The sequence below is a fragment of the Cyprinus carpio genome, chromosome B1 (assembly GCF_018340385.1).
Source record: "Cyprinus carpio isolate SPL01 chromosome B1, ASM1834038v1, whole genome shotgun sequence".
Classification (NCBI taxonomy): Eukaryota; Metazoa; Chordata; class Actinopteri; order Cypriniformes; family Cyprinidae; genus Cyprinus; species Cyprinus carpio.
The window spans coordinates 20,662,462-20,680,074 of NC_056597.1; the positions used below are offsets into that span (position 1 = coordinate 20,662,462).

The 17,613-nt window shown below is 35.0% G+C and overlaps 1 protein-coding gene across 3 annotated transcripts in view; it reads right to left on the reverse strand.

The window, feature by feature from the left end:
- Positions 1-17,613, reverse strand: part of hecw2b (HECT, C2 and WW domain containing E3 ubiquitin protein ligase 2b) — a 59,011-nt gene that overhangs the window by 22,792 nt on the left and 18,606 nt on the right. For all 3 annotated transcript variants that reach the window (XM_042716972.1, XM_042716974.1, XM_042716975.1), the window contains 5 exons: positions 11,106-12,793; positions 5,312-5,419; positions 4,154-4,248; positions 1,110-1,185; positions 330-499 (listed from right to left, as the gene is read on the reverse strand). In XM_042716972.1, coding sequence (XP_042572906.1) covers positions 330-499; positions 1,110-1,185; positions 4,154-4,248; positions 5,312-5,419; positions 11,106-11,439 — 783 coding nt within the window. In that variant the 5' untranslated portion in view covers positions 11,440-12,793. The remainder of the gene's footprint in view (positions 1-329; positions 500-1,109; positions 1,186-4,153; positions 4,249-5,311; positions 5,420-11,105; positions 12,794-17,613) is intronic.

Genomic DNA, 17,613 nt, shown 5'->3' on the forward strand with positions numbered 1-17,613 from the left:
ATACCTTTTGGAAATGTGCCATGGTAGAATTCTTAAAAATTCCCCTGAAGTAGAAAAATGTTTACATTTAGGAGATGTTATCAACTCATAGTGCAGTAACTTCTTGAGAAAGCGCACTGTGCTCAAGGGAACTATGCTTTTACTGAAAACTTCTCGTTTCAGAGTCACCCCTACTTGGTTACATCCCATTAACTTCTCAGCTCCTCACAGTGGACTGACAGCAGGGAGGTCACCCTGCAGCATCCAGAGGTTAAGCGCTGAAGAAGTCAACACAAACAGCACACCTCATTATCCACCCCAGTCCATGATCACACGTGAATACGAATTACCTCTCCGTGCCACACAGGGTTAGTGGTGTTGGATATGATGGAGGTGCGTCTCTCCTGGCCATGGTGAGTGAATGCAGGGAAGCCGTTCCTCTTGCCTGGCTGAATGCTCATCTTCAGATAGGGGTCCGGATTAAAAAACATGCCCTTCTTCAGACCCTGAGCCCTGATATCTGCAATAAACGCACACATATTGTGAGCTAGCAGCATCAAGAAAATCTTTCTATCTATCTATCTATCTATCTATCTATCTATCTATCTATCTATCTATCTATCTATCTATCTGCACTAACAGCTCATTGCCACAAGAGGGCAGATATATAGAGGAGGTTAAATTAAGAAGACAACAGATCACTTTATGTCAGATTGTATATTTCGTTAGAATGTGATGCATTTCAAATCATTTCAAAATTAGTCTTAAACATTAAAAACATTAAGCCAAATGAACTATATTACTTGGTGCATGAATTGTTTTTTTTTTATAATAAAAACTATATATTTTTTTATTTACATGTAATGCATCCATTATTGCAGTGCTTTTAAACAACAATATACTGTTTAGAAGTTGTGCATTGCAATGATTTATCATGGTTAATGAAGGTATGGATTGAAAAAAAAAAAAAAAAACACACAAAAAAAAATCACAGTACTGCCTCTCAAATGGCTTTTAGGCTTACAGAATTGTAAAAAAAAAAAAAAAAAAAAAAAAAAACCATTTCATAAAGAAATCCTCAGTCTCTTTTACTAAAACGAGTAGGTGTAGTAAATATCACCCGTTCTTACCTGACAGAGTAAAGCTGACCAATTTCCTGCAGTGTTCGGTGACTGACTGTCCATCCACCTGCCCCTCTGCCCCGACCTGTAGAGGACAGCATAACACACAATTACACACTATGATGTAGAGAAACAGAGAAGTGAGATTTTATTTTCACTGAGATATTAATACTATTACAGTTTTATATATAGTTTTTATTATTTTTATATTTTTCATTTTAACTTTAGCTTAAGCAATTTTGCTGTTTGTTTGTTTTTATTTCTATTTTTATATTTTAATTTGTATTTTATTTCAAGTAATATATATATATATATATACTGTGTGTGTGTGTGTGTGTGTGTGTGTGTGTGTGTGTGTTTATACCCATTTATTTAATAGTTATTCACTATATTCACATTCGTATTAAATATTTCTTCAATATATTTATTAATTTAATAGATTTTACAGCTGCATTTTGGTTGACCTGGATTAATATCTGAAATCATATCAAATAAACAGCTTCTGCCAAAATATCACATAGCGTTGAAGTGAATACAATAAAACTGTGATCTTGAAGGAGAGCCCATTTATTTAATAGTTATTCATTATACTCACATTTGTATTATATATTTCTTCCATGTATTTATTAATGTTAATACATTTTACAGCTGCATTTTGGTTGAAACTATGGTTATCATGTTAAATTTTAGAGGGGTTCAGGAACATGGTCGTGAATAATTCAATGGTGTTATAATGTTCCTGCTCATTAACATGGCAGTGTCTCTCGTTCAGCCACAGAGCCCCAACATGACGACTTCTGAATGACATTATAATTTCCATATGTTAAGCCAATGCACATTAAACTTACATTAAAGGGATACTCCACCCCAAAATGAAAATTTTGTCATTAATCTCTTACCCCCATGTTGTTTCAAACCCGTAAAAGCTTCGTTCATCTTCGGAACACAATTGAAGATATTTTGGATGAAAACCTGGAGGCTTGAGACTGTCCCATAGACTGCCAAGTAAATTACACTGTCAAGGTCCAGAAAAGGTATGAAAGTTGTTGTCAGAATACTCCATACAAAAAGTGTTCCCGTCGCTTCATATAACCCAGATTGCACGTCTGATGGCAGATGGAGTATTCTGATGACGACTTTCATACTTTTTCTGGACCTTGACACTGTTATTTATTTAGCAGTTTATGAGACAGTCACAGGCTTCCCTGTTTTCATCAAAAATATCTTAAATTGTGTTCCGAAGACGAACTGAGCTTTAACGGGTTTGGAACGACATGGGGGTAAGTGATTAATGACAAAAAAATTTATTTTGGGGTGGAGTGTCTCTTTAAATTAATTGTTTTGGGTGTGTATTCGCTCAAAATGTGTTCTGCATCAATCCACATCATACAAAGTATCAAGCAGCAACAGTAATTTTATCAAAACCTCATTTTCAAAATATTAGTTCAGAATTCAAATATAAGAAAATATCTCCATCCCATTTGTAATCATGTTCCATTTGCCTGAGGAATCACAGATAGTTTTAGCACATCACATATCACAGTAACATGATCTTAATCATTCTCTTTTTTTTAATAGCACAAAGATAAGTAATGCTCTGCGAGTGAATCGGTCCGTTCACTCTTGGGTTCGAGTTTAGGCTCATGTCACAGAGGGTGGAATGTGCCCTTTGCACTAGTTCTGTGGGGTTGTGTCGGCAGCCCAGCGCTTAGTATATCAAAGAGTGCTCTCTACTTCCTGTGCATTCCCTGCATGCCTGTGAACATGATACGCCTCAAACTCCAGCGACTGATAATGGAGCTTGCAGACACACAGGCAGAGAAAGACTGAGACGATGTGAAAATGTGAAATATATCTACTCAATTTGTTAGTTTGAAGCATTGTTAAATACCTATATGCACAAACTTCAAATGTATTTTATATTAATGCAATAAGTTCATTTGTTGCTTAAGAACCATAAACAGTCATAAAAATACTGGCTGGACTAATTAAGTATATTTCTTGGAATTTAATTACATTACATTAAATTAATATTAAATTGATTAAAAGTGACAGTCAAGCCATTTGTAATAGTACACATATTTCTATTTCAAATAAATGTTGTTCTTTTGAACTTCTTAACTATCAAACAATCCTCAAAAATGGATCACAGTATTTACAAAAATATCAAGCAGCACAAGCGTTTTCAATTGATTATAATAATTAATATATTTGAGCAGGAAATCAGCATATTAAAATGATTTCTGAAGGATCATGTGACACTGAAGACTGGAGTAATGATGCTGAAAATTCAGCGTTAATCACAGAAATCAATTACATTTTAAAATATATTAAAGTAGAAAATTTTTATTTTAAATTGTTATCATATTTCACAGTGTTACTGTTTTTGCTACATTTTTTAATCAAATAAATGCAGCCTTGGTGAGAAAATACTTATTTCAAAAACATTAAAAAATCTTTTAAATTCTAGTGCAATTAAATCAACAAATTCTACTTAAAATACAAAATATAATAGATTTCAAATACGCATTGTTGCATTGTTTGTTGTTACATTAAACTACATTTTTAAACATCGATTTATTAGTCAATATAAAAAGATTTATTTACATTTTTATTTTTTGAATTAATAAATTGTCATCGGAGTAAAATAAAATAAAATCTACTTTTTTCCCTTTTTGTTATTTATAAAATAATATAAATAAATAAATATAAATGTAAATATAACAAACATGATTTGAACCTTGGCTCTCCAAGTAAGCACCAAAGCTAGAGTGTTGAAACATGTCCATTAACCTCTAGGCCACAGCTCTGACATATAAACATCTAAAAAGGGGGTTAAAAAGGGGGACAAATCTACTGTTATGAAAACATAACTTTATGCCATTTCGATGAGTAATGCTTTCATGTGTTTTTCTCAAGTTCATGTGACAAATTCACTTTTAAAAGATATTCTAAGTGAAAGCATAATTCAAAGATTGCCTGATCAACATGAGCATTTTGCAGCTCAACAACTCAACTAACACGTTTAAATCCAAAAGTCAACACAGACTTACTGTAACTCCAGGGTTCTTGACAGTGATGCAGGGTGTTATGGCCCTCAACGCTCCACTCACTCCATGGTAATATTTGAAACAGATTTTGGTCTCAGCTGAGAAATATAAACACAAGATCATGTTTCTCAAATATTTGAAATATAAACAACACATTTCTCCATTATTATTCTTACATAATAACATATTTTTATCATTGTTTCAGTCTCAGGCAGAATGTTCATAGACCATCTAATCCATAACGAACACAAAAATGCCAGGAGCTTTCTCAAAAGGCAAGCTGTAATCTGATTGGCTGGCTTTATGTAATTCCCAGGAATCAGTGTGCACTGGATTTTTCAGTCTGCTGAGAAATAAGAGGGTGTTTTCAAGTTCCTAGGCTGCTACACTGAAGAAAATAATGGTATAGAAACTATTTTCACTCAGAAATTGCTTGCAAATCTTAGAAATATTTATAAATAAGCGGCAAGGAACACATTCAATTGAATGTAAAAATTTTAAGCAGAAAACATAAGGTAGTATTCGCTTGTACATTTTTTTTTTACAACTCTAAAAAAAATGACAGTGTACAGTGTAGCATTCAAACATTATTTGTGTTGTTTTTACATAATGTATAGAGGCAGATTTATCTCAAATTAATACTCAGGCAAAACTCTACATACTGTATCTACACAACTGGATAAAAGTTTGGGGTATTTTTGAAAGAAGCTTCTTACTGTCATCAAGGCTGCAATTATTTTATCAAAATTACAATAAAAGCAGTGATATAGTGAAATATTATTACAATTTAAAAATAAATAATATATAAATTACAGTACATTATATTATGTGTGTGTGTGTGTGTGTGTGTGTAATTTATTCCTGTGATGCAAAGCTGAATTTTCAGCATCATTACTCTATTAGAGTCTTCAGTGTCAGTGTCACATGATCCTTCATAAATCATTCTATTCTATATTAATACCATGATATTTTCTTTCTTTCTTTATGTGCTGATTTAATGCTGATTTGATCATCAAGAACATTATATTCATTACTAACTCCCAACTTTTGAACGGTAGTGTACCAAATTTGATCCCAACAACCTTGCAAACACTGTCAAATCCAAACAGAAGCCCTGCTTCTTGAAAAAGAAAGTGCATGTTTGTCAAAGCTCTCACTTACGTTCCATGAAGTACGGTCCGGGCTCCAGCCTCCAGACGATCTGCCCTCTCTGAATGCCATTCACCCCACGGTTCTTCGAATCCCAAACCTTCGCGGGACACGTCTCATCTGTGACGACACAATATTTGTCTTATACATAAATAAATGACTAACACCATGGCCTTCACCAGGAGTCAATAGATCTCATTATAGATGTGTGGCAGTGAAACAACATAGTGTTGGCTGATCGACTGTGCCACACCTCAGGCCTATTCTCTCAAGGCCTTAAAGCCTTTTCTAAGGGTCTTGAGAACAAACAAATGGTAAAGTGTTTGTCCTGAAGGTAAGGGACAATGTTCCTAGTTGATGTTAACTCCTCAACTGAACATGCTCCTGATCAAACAAACATCTTACCTGCTCCCATCTGTTTGGCTCTCTCAAAATCCTACTCCATAAAGAGAACAGTAATAAAGCTCAATATAATCATGCATGCATAATAAATAGAAGCACAAATGCACCATAAAATAACTATATATACACACACTGACAATTCTAGATTTAGTATTGATGTTATGCATGAATCGGCATTTGCAACTCATTTTAGAATTAATATTATTAACACTACTGTATGGAGTTATTATTAATACTATACATGGTGTTAATAACAATTAATATGTTAATAGTAATGCTTATATTGCGGCATTATGTCTCACGTGGGATGAAGAGGATTAATAAAAATAATAAATGCTTATATTAATTATACAGTATATCTATATATCTGTCGATCTATCTATGAATAATAATAAAATTATATTAGTAATAATAATAGTATATAAATATAGTGTATAAAAGTGTATTATATATTTATATATGAAATCAACATATACATTCTAGCTTTTTTCAATACAGAAAATTATTTGAAAAAACTATTAAAGTTCAATCAGACGTAGGACAATTGATTATATTGATTAAGCTCGACTACAAGTAGAGCATCTAGTGGCAAAGTATAAAGAGGGCACTAATGAATTGATTGGCAGTGATTCAAAGCAGACAGGACGTATTGTGGGTGAACTGAGTCTATGAGCACATTAGCTTCAATTTCCAGTCTGAGCCTGTATAATCGATACAGCCACATAAACCAGAGCCCTTATGACCCACTGCTGATTATCTGTCTCTCTGTGACACAATCTTTTTCTCCTTTCCGCCCTCTAATTCTGATCAAACAGCATCTGAACAAAAGAGTGAATAACATCTAATGACAAAACTCTCAGTTAGGCAATATGTCCACATGAGGGAGAATTGGGACTTATTAGGACAAGTAGCAAAAATGTGATGACTCAAATATTATCCAATTTTTGTAATTGACAAATAAAATAAAATAAAATAAAATAAAATAAAATAAACACATGGAATCTTTAACAAATTTAATTCTTACCCCCATTATATATGGTTTGAAACTGGATTAAAATAAATATTTTCTTCTGATTTCAAGTGGTTTATTCAGGATGGAGCAGGCTTTTAACAACAGATATACGCAATACACCAGACAGAAAACTCTGTCTGAACAAACAGATCTGATTTTAGCACTTGCAAAATTACAGTCCAGACAGTAAATCCTAAAGATAAGACTTGAAAATCAAATCAGAATTGGGTGTAAATAGTGTGAAAAAAAGCTTCAAGTCATGCTATATACACTAAATAAACAATTTGACGTTCACACTTAAAAACCTTCTCAAAAATGATTATAATAATAAAAGTGCATGTCTTTATATAGCTATGTATCTAATGCAGTCAATGTTAAATATAGTCTAAAGTAAGACTTTAGTGAGATGTGAAAGTCCTTCTATGCATTCAGAAAAAAAAAAAAAGTAGCACAATATGATCCAGAATCCATTTACACAAGCGTCCATGTCTATATAACTGTTGGTAGCCATTGATTTTTTCCACAGTATGAACAAGAAGCAGACATCAGAAGTGAGTTTCTGTGTTCAGCCCCTGTTTCTCTCTAGGTGTGACGGCAGCCAGTGATCAGTAAATATGGGACACTTTTCATTCTGTCAGACCCTCAGTAAATAGACCAGCCTTGTCTACTGTGATCAACAACAGCTCATCTGAAACTATATCACAGTGCTGACACTGGGCCTCTGTTACTGAACGTCTACAAGAAGCCACAATTCACCCGGCCGTGTCACATGACTCGAGTAAAAATCAATCATCTCTGACTCCAGCGCAGCGGTGCCTTTCATCATCCAGCTTCCCGGAAAAACCAGCTAAATGCCTTACTGTAAAATCAGGACATATTCTGAGCACACCATCAAAAATAAGACCAATAAACAAAGTTAAACAGATTAATTAAATGTTTCATTTGTTAAATGTAATTTGACATGCACAGCTGTCTGTGCCTCTTATGGAGGAGGAAGAAAAAAAAAAAACACTTAATCGCAAATTCAATTATGAGTATCTTGAAACATTGTTTCACCCCAAAATAGAAAGAATATTTAAGTAAGATCAAGTAAGAAATAATACATATACTGTATATTATGATTTTGCATTGATAATTAAGAACTTTTTGCCTTCAAGTAAACATTAAAATAATGGATGAAGATATTTTTTGCAATCCCTGTTATTCTTTAAATAAAATGACAAAAAAATGAATTAGAACAAATATTACCATGATAATATGATATTACTTTAGATTTATTTTATCATTTATTTATTTTTCTTATTTAGTAATGTGAAGATGATGTGCTTAATTTGTCATGACAATAATGTCATAATGCAAAAAAAATGGTAATAGCCATAAAAAACAGGATTTAATTTCCTTATGGAAAATGTCATTTAATATTTATTTTACTTCAGTTTAGGCTGAGATATAACCAAGTATGCTGCTGTTATAGGTTTTGTGTTGAGTTAAATCTTTTCACAAAAATGTATGAATACATTAAAATGTAATGCAGTACATCTGAAGAGGATATATTATTTTTTACTCACCCTCAGGCCATCCAAATGTAGATGAGTTTGTTTTTTTCATCTGAATAGATTTGTTCAAATTTAGCATTACATCATTTGCTCACTAATGGATCCTCTGCAGTGAATGGGTGCCGTCAGAAAGAGAAACAATCACAAGCATCATGCATATTTTTCTCCTGATTCAGACTGTATGAATTTTTCATTGGGGGAAGTGTTATTATGGACTCATAATTTGGTAAGAATCAACATTTAAAACATCTTAACGATGGATTTGTTTTTTTTTTTTAACATGCAGCCTTTTGCTTCACAAGATGTTGAATGATGGACTGCAGTCGTGTGGATTACTTGTGGATTATTGTGATGTTTCTATAAGCAGTTTTCTGGTCTCATTCTGACGGCACCCATTCAATACAGAGGATCCACTGGTGAGCAAGTGACGTAATGATACATTTATCCAAATCTATTCAAAGGAATAGGCGACCTCGTCTACATTTTGATGTCCTGAGGGTGAGTACATTTTCAGCAAATCTTTGCATTTTTGGGGGAGCTATTCCGGTAAGGCAGTTGTTCTTTTCGTGTGTAACACAGGTCATAAATCAGGACCCGGTCACTCCCGTGGGGAAAATAAGGCTGTGAATGAAACTCCAGAGGATCTGAGCGGATCGATGGCTGGCACAATCCCTCAGCGGAGGCCTTTCTCTGGGACAGACCACAGAGGAATTCCCCAGTCCTGATCGATGGCCCCATGAAGCCGGAGGGATCGGCTTTCTCTGACCATGACTGTCAAAAAATCCTGAACCCTGCGCTCATATTATTGTACATAACACAGATTAAAATCTTGTTTACTCCCACTTGTACTATATATAATATACTTTATGTTTGAGAAAAACAGGCAAGTTTTTGTCAACTAAACATGAAATCTTATAGAAACAATATTTTTACTATGCTTGAATAATACATGAGTAGTGACTGCATGCTGTTGTGGGTGCTTTAGCAGTTTCATGATAATGATATTCAGGTAGGACTCAGGTCCCTTCAAAATACTTTTCAACTGATTTATCATTTGCAAAATGAAAGACAGATCACAAAAAAGTAATAGCACAAAGAGATGCACAATTCCAGGTTTCATTACCATTGAACACACCACTAAATTCCCACTTCCAAGAAACTAAATCTATAGATATTGTATTTCTGAAGCCTTGATCAAGCTTGATATGATTCAAGCTAATGCTTTACTTTAGCTGAGAAAGTTCTCTGAAGTATCATTTTTCTTTCTATTCAAGAAGGACATTTTCACTAGTTTACATTACAACCATAACAAAAATGCATGGGTTCTTATGGGTGCACATGTTGGAAGTTAACTTCCAACATTGTTTAGTGTTGTTTGTTAGCTGTTTAAAGGCACTAGACCCAGAAAGACAGATCGCAAAATTAATTTTAAAATGTATTTGCTAAAGACAGTTTTGATGCCACATGGATTATCACACAATACTATTGATTAATTAAAGATCTTTAAATAGCTAAATATCACTACACTATACAGAGGAAATAGGAAGAAATATCAAACACAACAGTGTGTCCCACTTTACCTGCGATTACTCTAAATGACACAGTAAAATATTGTCTCTAAACATAACAAATGTGCGTAGCCTATAATTCACTGCAAGTCAGTGAATGGTTAATTGTACTGCAGTTGCTCTTATAGTCTGTATCTAGGGATACTGGTGGGTTGAGTTTGTTCATGGTTGGTTGGTGTCTCATGGGACACATTTTGCTCATCCTCCCACCTCTCCTCTACAAATCAAAACTACGGCAGTTATTGGCTCTCAAAGCCATCAGAAATAGTGCTGAGTAACTAGATTCAACCATCAGCGCAAGTGCGGAGGAGAGGACGAGATAAAATGTAGCTAATGACACGATGCAATTAAGCCAGAGTCAGCAGTTCATCTGTTTTCATTTGCTCATTCACTTGCAATCACTTGCTTCATCAACATATTAAACCCACACAGTAGGTCACAGTTGGGCTGGGCAGTATAACAGTATTTACTGTGCATAGAAATGTCTGGTTTAATTTACATTGTTGATTATAATGGGAGAGAATTAATTTAGATGAAGCTTGTTGCACATCTAACATTCAATGTGGACACAGTGTTCACTTTTATGTCTTATATTTTGGTTGGCGCCTGTTATATTTTGGTTTAAATCCAATCAAATGATAAAAAAACCTTTCACACACCATTATATATTACCCCAATTCATTAATTTATATATATATATATATATATATATATATATATATATATATATATATATATATATATATATATATATGTGTGTGTGTGTGTGTGTGTGTGTGTGTGTGTGTGTGTGAGAGAGAGACACCTGTCAGCATGAGTGTTTGTGTATCCCAACATGGGGATGAGTAATGTGCAAAAGGATTTTTTTTTGTGTGAAAAAATAAAGAAACTGCAATCACAACTTCTACAGGCCACATTCTCTGCATGAAAAATTACTACTTTGAGAAGACAAACCCTTTGCTTCCAAAAGGAATTGCAATCTGCTTGCTTGAGCGTCCTTTATTAACAACATTAGCTCAACCAAACCTTTGACCAGATTTGTCCAAAACGAGGGAATGAGGAAGTTTTTATTATTTTCTGCAATTTGGTTAATTATAGTATTATAAAAAGACCTGCAGGTTGTGTTTCCATTACTATAGAGAAAGAACCTGTGATACAGTGATAAAAATGAACACAACACTAAGTAACAGTAAGTAGATACAAGTTTACCTTCCATTTAAAGGAATTACTTTCAATAGAGAGTTTTCCCACAACCCAAAACATCTTACCAATGTGGTACAGCCCAATCCAGTCAGTGGCATCCACCTCCTCCTTGATGTCCCAAGAGATGACCAGGTTTTGCCCTCGCCCAAGCGTGAACTGGTACGTAGAGGCTGTTAAGGAGGAACGGCTATCAGATGTCACCAGGTCCGTGTCACTGTTGGCCCGCTGCAGGCCCATCGGTTCGGGAGCTCCTCCTCTAGAGCTCCCCCCATTCCCAGAGCCTCCCTGTGCCGAAAGGCTGCGGAGGTTTTCCGGGCTCAGCGTGTAGCGCATGTGCGGGCTGCGCCTCCGCACCACCAGGAGATGTTCACGGGCAGTGGTGGCAGTACCAGTGGCCATGGTGACTTGGGTGGAGGGGTGGGAAGTGTGGTGTGGGGAAGGTGTTGAGTGATGAGAAGGGGTAGGGTGGGGGCGGGGCGGGGAACGGGGAGGGAGGACTGCCGTGGCCAGCGAGGGCCGAATGGTGGAGGTCGGGAAGAGATGGAGGTAAGAAATAGGTGCCAAACGGCCAAAAAAGGTGGGGGGGGGGGGGTTGGGTTCAGGACCAAAAAGCGTCAACAAGCCCTAGTAGGCGGAAGGGTTCTCCTTCCTTAAGTTCACTGGAAGTGGCGGTGTCATCTGAAATGATGAGTATATATAGTTGATTTCTGAAATCTTGGGTTTATGATGTCTATGTATCTTAAACACAACTAATCCAGAAGACTGAAAGTTTGCTGGGCTTCCAAAACCCGCCTCAAAGAGTGTCTAATCCCAGCCAGATATCTTAAAGCTTCATTTCTAAAGTCTTTGAAGTCATGCAGAGGTTGTTTCTTGGGGGCCAAATGGTCTTAAAACAAGGCTGAGATTTGGGTTCAGTCACAAGACTAGCCGGTTGGCAAAACCCCTAGTTAGCAGAAGTTTTCTCCTTCCTTCAGTTCTCTAGAAATGCCATCTAATATCATGAGTATATGTATTTGACTTCTGAAATTCCTAACGAGGTATCTTAAACACAACTAATTCAGAAGATTGTGGGTTTTTTTGGGCCTCAAAGAACATCTAGGACCAGTTAGAGATCTCAAAAGTTTATTTTCAAAGTCTTAATGGTGAAAGTCATAAGAAAGTTGTTTTTGGATGCTAAGTGGCCTTAAATCAAGGTTGAGATTTGGGTTTAAGCCCAAATAGGCCAACAAAACCCACTCACAGCACTAGTTGACAAGGTTTTCTCCTTTTCCAAGTACTCCGGAATTGGGGTTTGGCAACTAAACAGACGATTATATAACCCACTTCTGAAATACCCAACAGTCTTGTGTTTATGCTGTTGAGGTATCAAATAAGCATCCAATCCAGAAAAGAAAACCCAACTGAAAGGCTGTCGGATACCGGTCTCAAAGGTCCATATTCAGAGTCTCAGAGGGACTAAAGGTTTGCAAGACAAAAATGAACTGAATATAAAATCTTTCTCAGTTTCATAACAGTTTTTGTCCAAATCATCTGCTATGGACATTACTGCTTCCTTTCGTTTAATGCAGGCTAGATTGTTCCTGTCCATTTGTAGTAGCCAAGAGTGGAATAAAAATTGGACTTGGGATGTAAGGAATCTGATCTTCACTTTGCCTTCAGGTCCAGGAGATTGGTTGAGACAGTGTGGGATTCCACGCTGGGTTTTGGTCAATGGGGCAGGTAACAGCGGACAGAAAGGCAGGACGAGTGATCCCTAAAAGAAACAGGAAAAAAGGAATGTTGTGAACTGGTAGAAATACAGATTTTATGAATTTACTCAAACACATTTTGAACCAATTTACAGGGGTGTAAAAATTACTTTAGAAGCCATGCTTGTTTCATTATATGCCAACGGTGACACCTCAAAGATGGCAAAAAGCACTTATTTTACTTCGTTTGCATGCCTGCAACTTAAAAAGTATTAAAGATATCTTCATACCCTTTTAGATTCTGTTTCATAACAAGCTTTCCTGTTGGTATCTTCCTTTTAAAGGCCCTCATTGGTTTAGTGCCAGAGATATGGAGATCTCAATGTGGCTCCATGAGTAAACTGGACAAATGTACACTTTCAGTGGTCAAAAACCAAATGTGGGTCACTCTGCATACAGCAGATACTTTTTTCTTTTAATAAGTAATATCTGAATAACAAAAAATTTTGAAATTAGAAATGTATCTCGTGAAATTTGCTTGTCTCTAACTCTAAAAATATTAAAGATATTTTAAAAGTCAACAATAAATTCATTGGTCTGAATTAACTTCTGCAACACTACATGGGACAAGCAGTTTGGAGAATGGATGGATGAGTTTGAACCTGGTTCATATTAAAATCCAAAGCAACAGCAAAAACAAAAACAAAACATAATAGTTGAAAAAAACACAAAAAATATCTCATAATACTGCCCAGGAGCATCACTGGGTAATCTTTTTTTAAACCCTTTTTTTAACTTCGCAGATTACACTACCTTTCTCCTCCCATTTCCCCTCCTTTATCTCTCTCACAGTCAGTCCTGCTTTCTAAAAGTGCAGATAAGCGTGCATCTCCCCAGCGGCTCCAAAATTAGATGTTGCTGCTCGAGTGGTCGGCGCAGATTTCCAAAAGGGTGTGAAACACCGAGCGATGCGGCCTGCCCAACTTACCTCAGCACACCCTGGCCAACAACCAAACACAAGAGCCTTCTATACTACTGCCAAAATCATCCACGGGCTGCAGTCTACAGTCACTGCCTCATCCTAATACCTCATTGTGAAGTAAATAACATCATATGTGAATGTGGTGATAAATCAATACCACGGTATATGAAAGGTATTGCATCCAAAACCATGATACAGCACTGCTTTATTTATTTTATTTTTTATTTTTTCGCAAGGGGACTTTATCAGTTAAATGCTGCCTATAAAAAGAACCAAAGAAGCTCTGGCTTATTTCTAAACAATGAAAATGTTTAATTTATTAATTTTATGTTTTCAAATACAAAACAGAGTGAAGCCATTGGGATAAATCGCTGTGCAATGATTAATATGGATCCTATTACCCAGATCTAGAGAAATGAAGAGAAACAGAGACAGATGGAGCAACTAAGAAACAGAAGAAAAAGCAATGAAACTCGGGAGAGAACGTGTGATCGAGATCAGACGGTGCAGTACACCAAGTTACATAACTACAGCGGAGACAGAACAAGAGAGAGAGAAAATGAAAACCATATATCAGATATGACATAAGAACACAAGCAATGCATTAGATCATAATCATTACACATCTGCAGCCAACTTGGTGCATTCATGATTGTTCAAGTTCTTGTTGATAAATTACTGATTAAAATTACAGAACTGGTTACCACGATTTGTTCACAAATTGAACTGATCTGAGAAGATCTGTAATACTTGTAGGTGCTTTGTAGTACTTGTAGTACACTTCTATGGTGCTTTTATGTCTTTTTGAGTCTAGTCCTGTTATATTGTAATTATACGTCAAACAGCATCCAACATTTTTTCCTTTTCTTCTTTCAGGTTATAGCAAAAAGAGCCATAAGGGATTGAAAAGGTAAGAGAGTGAGTAAATCATGACAAACAAATTTCATTATTGGCGAACATTACACAGCCATCTAAATACTCTGGAGAGAGAACTCAAAGCTCGGTGATACTGCAGCATGCCAAAAATAGTCATATTTCAGATGCTGTACACTAAAATATCTCCTGAGCTGCTTTTTCCCCCTTACTCTCATGTGCAGCTGTGCACATAATTCTTTCTTTCAATCTGTACAAATTAATAAATAAATAAAAAGATCCTCTGTTATTGTGATAGGACAAGATCAGAGCTTACGGGAAGTAAAGTGGGAGAGAGTGAGGAGGCAGGATCGGGAAAGATCCTCGAGTCGGGATTCAAACACAGGACGCCTGTAGCGCATATTCAAATATATATATATTAGGGCTGTCAAATGATTAATCATGATTAATCACATCCAAAATAAAAGTTTTGTTTACATAATATATGTGTGTATACTGTGCATATTTATTATGTATATATAAATACAAACATATATCTGTATATATTTAAAAAAAATATGTAATGTTTATATATATTAAATATATTTATATATAATATAAATTATAAGAATAAAAATATATAAATGTAAATACAATTAAATATTTTCAAAATATATAATTTATGTGTGTGTATTTATTTTTACATAATAAATATACCCTGTACACATACATATATTATGTAAACAAAACTTTTATTTTGGATGTGATTAATCATGATTAATCATTTGACAGCCCTAATATATATATATATATATATATGTATATATATATATATATTTTTTTTAGCAAGGATGCATTTAATTGATCAAAAGTAAAAAGAACCAAAGATTTCTATTTTAAATAAATGCTGTTGGTTTGAACTTTCCATTAAAAAAAAAACAATATAGCAATGCTATATTGAACTGTTTTCAACACTGATAATAATAAGAATGAACTGTTTTCAACACTGATAATAATAAGAAATGTTTTATATGACCACATGACACTGAAGACTGGAGTAATGATGCTGAAATTCAGCTTTGAATGACAGGAATAAATGACATTTTAAAATATATAAAGATAGAAAACAGTTATTTTAAATTGTAATAATGTTACAAAGTGGCGTAACTTTGCTTTAAAAAGTGGTGGGGACACTGCGCAACTTGTTTTGCTAGTTTTTTATTTAATAACCTAATTTACTAGGGGATTGGGTTTAGAGTTGGAAGAGTAATTTTTGCTTTTCAAAAATACATCAATGCAGGGGCGTTGCACAAGATCCCGGGCCCTATGCATAGGCAGTCCTGATGGGCCCCCCACTCCATTTGTGAATGGAGTTCCTTTTTTGCTGTGTTATAAGCCCGGCTTCGGATGCTTTCACTTTCGACTTTGCGATCTAGTCAGGTTTTACAATAAAAGATAATTGTCTGCTTTGCTTACATCTATATACATACACCTTTCACCTTTTAAGACTAAAAAATAAAGATGGATTCATTGCTATTTTCAAGTAAAATGCACAACAACAATAAAACAGTAAGATTCAATGACAAACTAGCTAACAAACCGTTTATTAACAAAAACGAATAAGATGAGGCATGGCCTAGGCCTACACTACATGCTGTATTAGGCTATATAATTACTAATAAATTACAGAATGTTTAGCAAACACAGAGGAATCAAATAAAAAATAAAAGAGAGCCTCCACAGCATAATGTGAGGTAAACAGCAAAGATAAGCTTTTCAAAATGAAAAAACAAAACAAAAAGTAAAGTAAAACTAAGCTTGCTGCCGGTGACAGTGCCTGGAAAGTTTTTTTTTTCCCCCACAAGAATACCAACATGTTCACCTTCTCTGGTGCGGTCTTTTACTTTACTTTAGCGTGTAAACCATCAATATTCGCGTCATCTTCGCGCTCCTGCTCACTCGGCGAACACATGTGGTTTTGAATATTTATTAGTTATCATATCAACATTATACAGAAAAAAAAATGTGCGCCAAAATTCAAAAATCTTTTGAAGATATCACTTAACATTTATTTTACCACAGTAAAATTACAATTCTGGCTTAAGTACATTTTCATCTCAGTTTTCTTTATTCATTTATAATGAGATAAATCTGCTTTTATTTTAATCTCCAATCTGTTATTTATCAGTTCAGATCGTTTTTTAATGCTTTGATAACTAGCAGGAGACACTAACCAGTTTTAAATTCCAGATGCGCCGACGGGGCATGTTGTAACACTGCGTTACAATATGCTATTCTATGACATTAGCAATGTAATTTACACTATTTACTTTAATGAATTTTAATGAGAAACAACGAGAAACAGGTGAACAAAGACTGACAGTCAATGTTTTATGTCTAGAAATTATTATTTCAAGACGTAAAGCATTTTTGCTCTTTTATGTGGGCCGTCCCAAGCATTGGTTGCAATGTTCATTGTCAAACTCTAAAATCTGTTGTTGTTTTTTTTTCATTGACAAAATATTTTAGTTTGTTATGTATATTTTTTCATTCAATCAGATAACATTTTAAGCTGTCATATGGTCATGTTACAACGTGCCCCTCAGATGTTACAATGTTTCCCATCTACGGGGCATGTCGTCAGCATTCGGCAACCTCATCTTTGCACCCTACACTGACTCAGAAAGCACTAGTTTATTAATAAATAATTAAAATGTGTTCTCTTCCCCCGAAACGTTCATAATCACTTTGCCGGTGCTTTGAGGCCATTGCTTTAGCGCGTGCTTGAGCGCGGAATATAATAGGCTACAGTTTGGTTAATATATTTTTATATTAATCAATGTAATATAACGTGTGACTAGTTGACTAGAAAAATCTTTAGTAGACGGCAGGCCTACTTAGCACAACGAAGCACTCCATTCTTAAAATAAAATGCTGTAAGGACATTGCGCAAAGTGCGACAGCTGCAAATCACGTCGTTATGCGCTGGTATGCATGCGCAAGGAATCAAATGTAGTTCTTGTTTTGTTTATCACCTTAATTAGATTATGA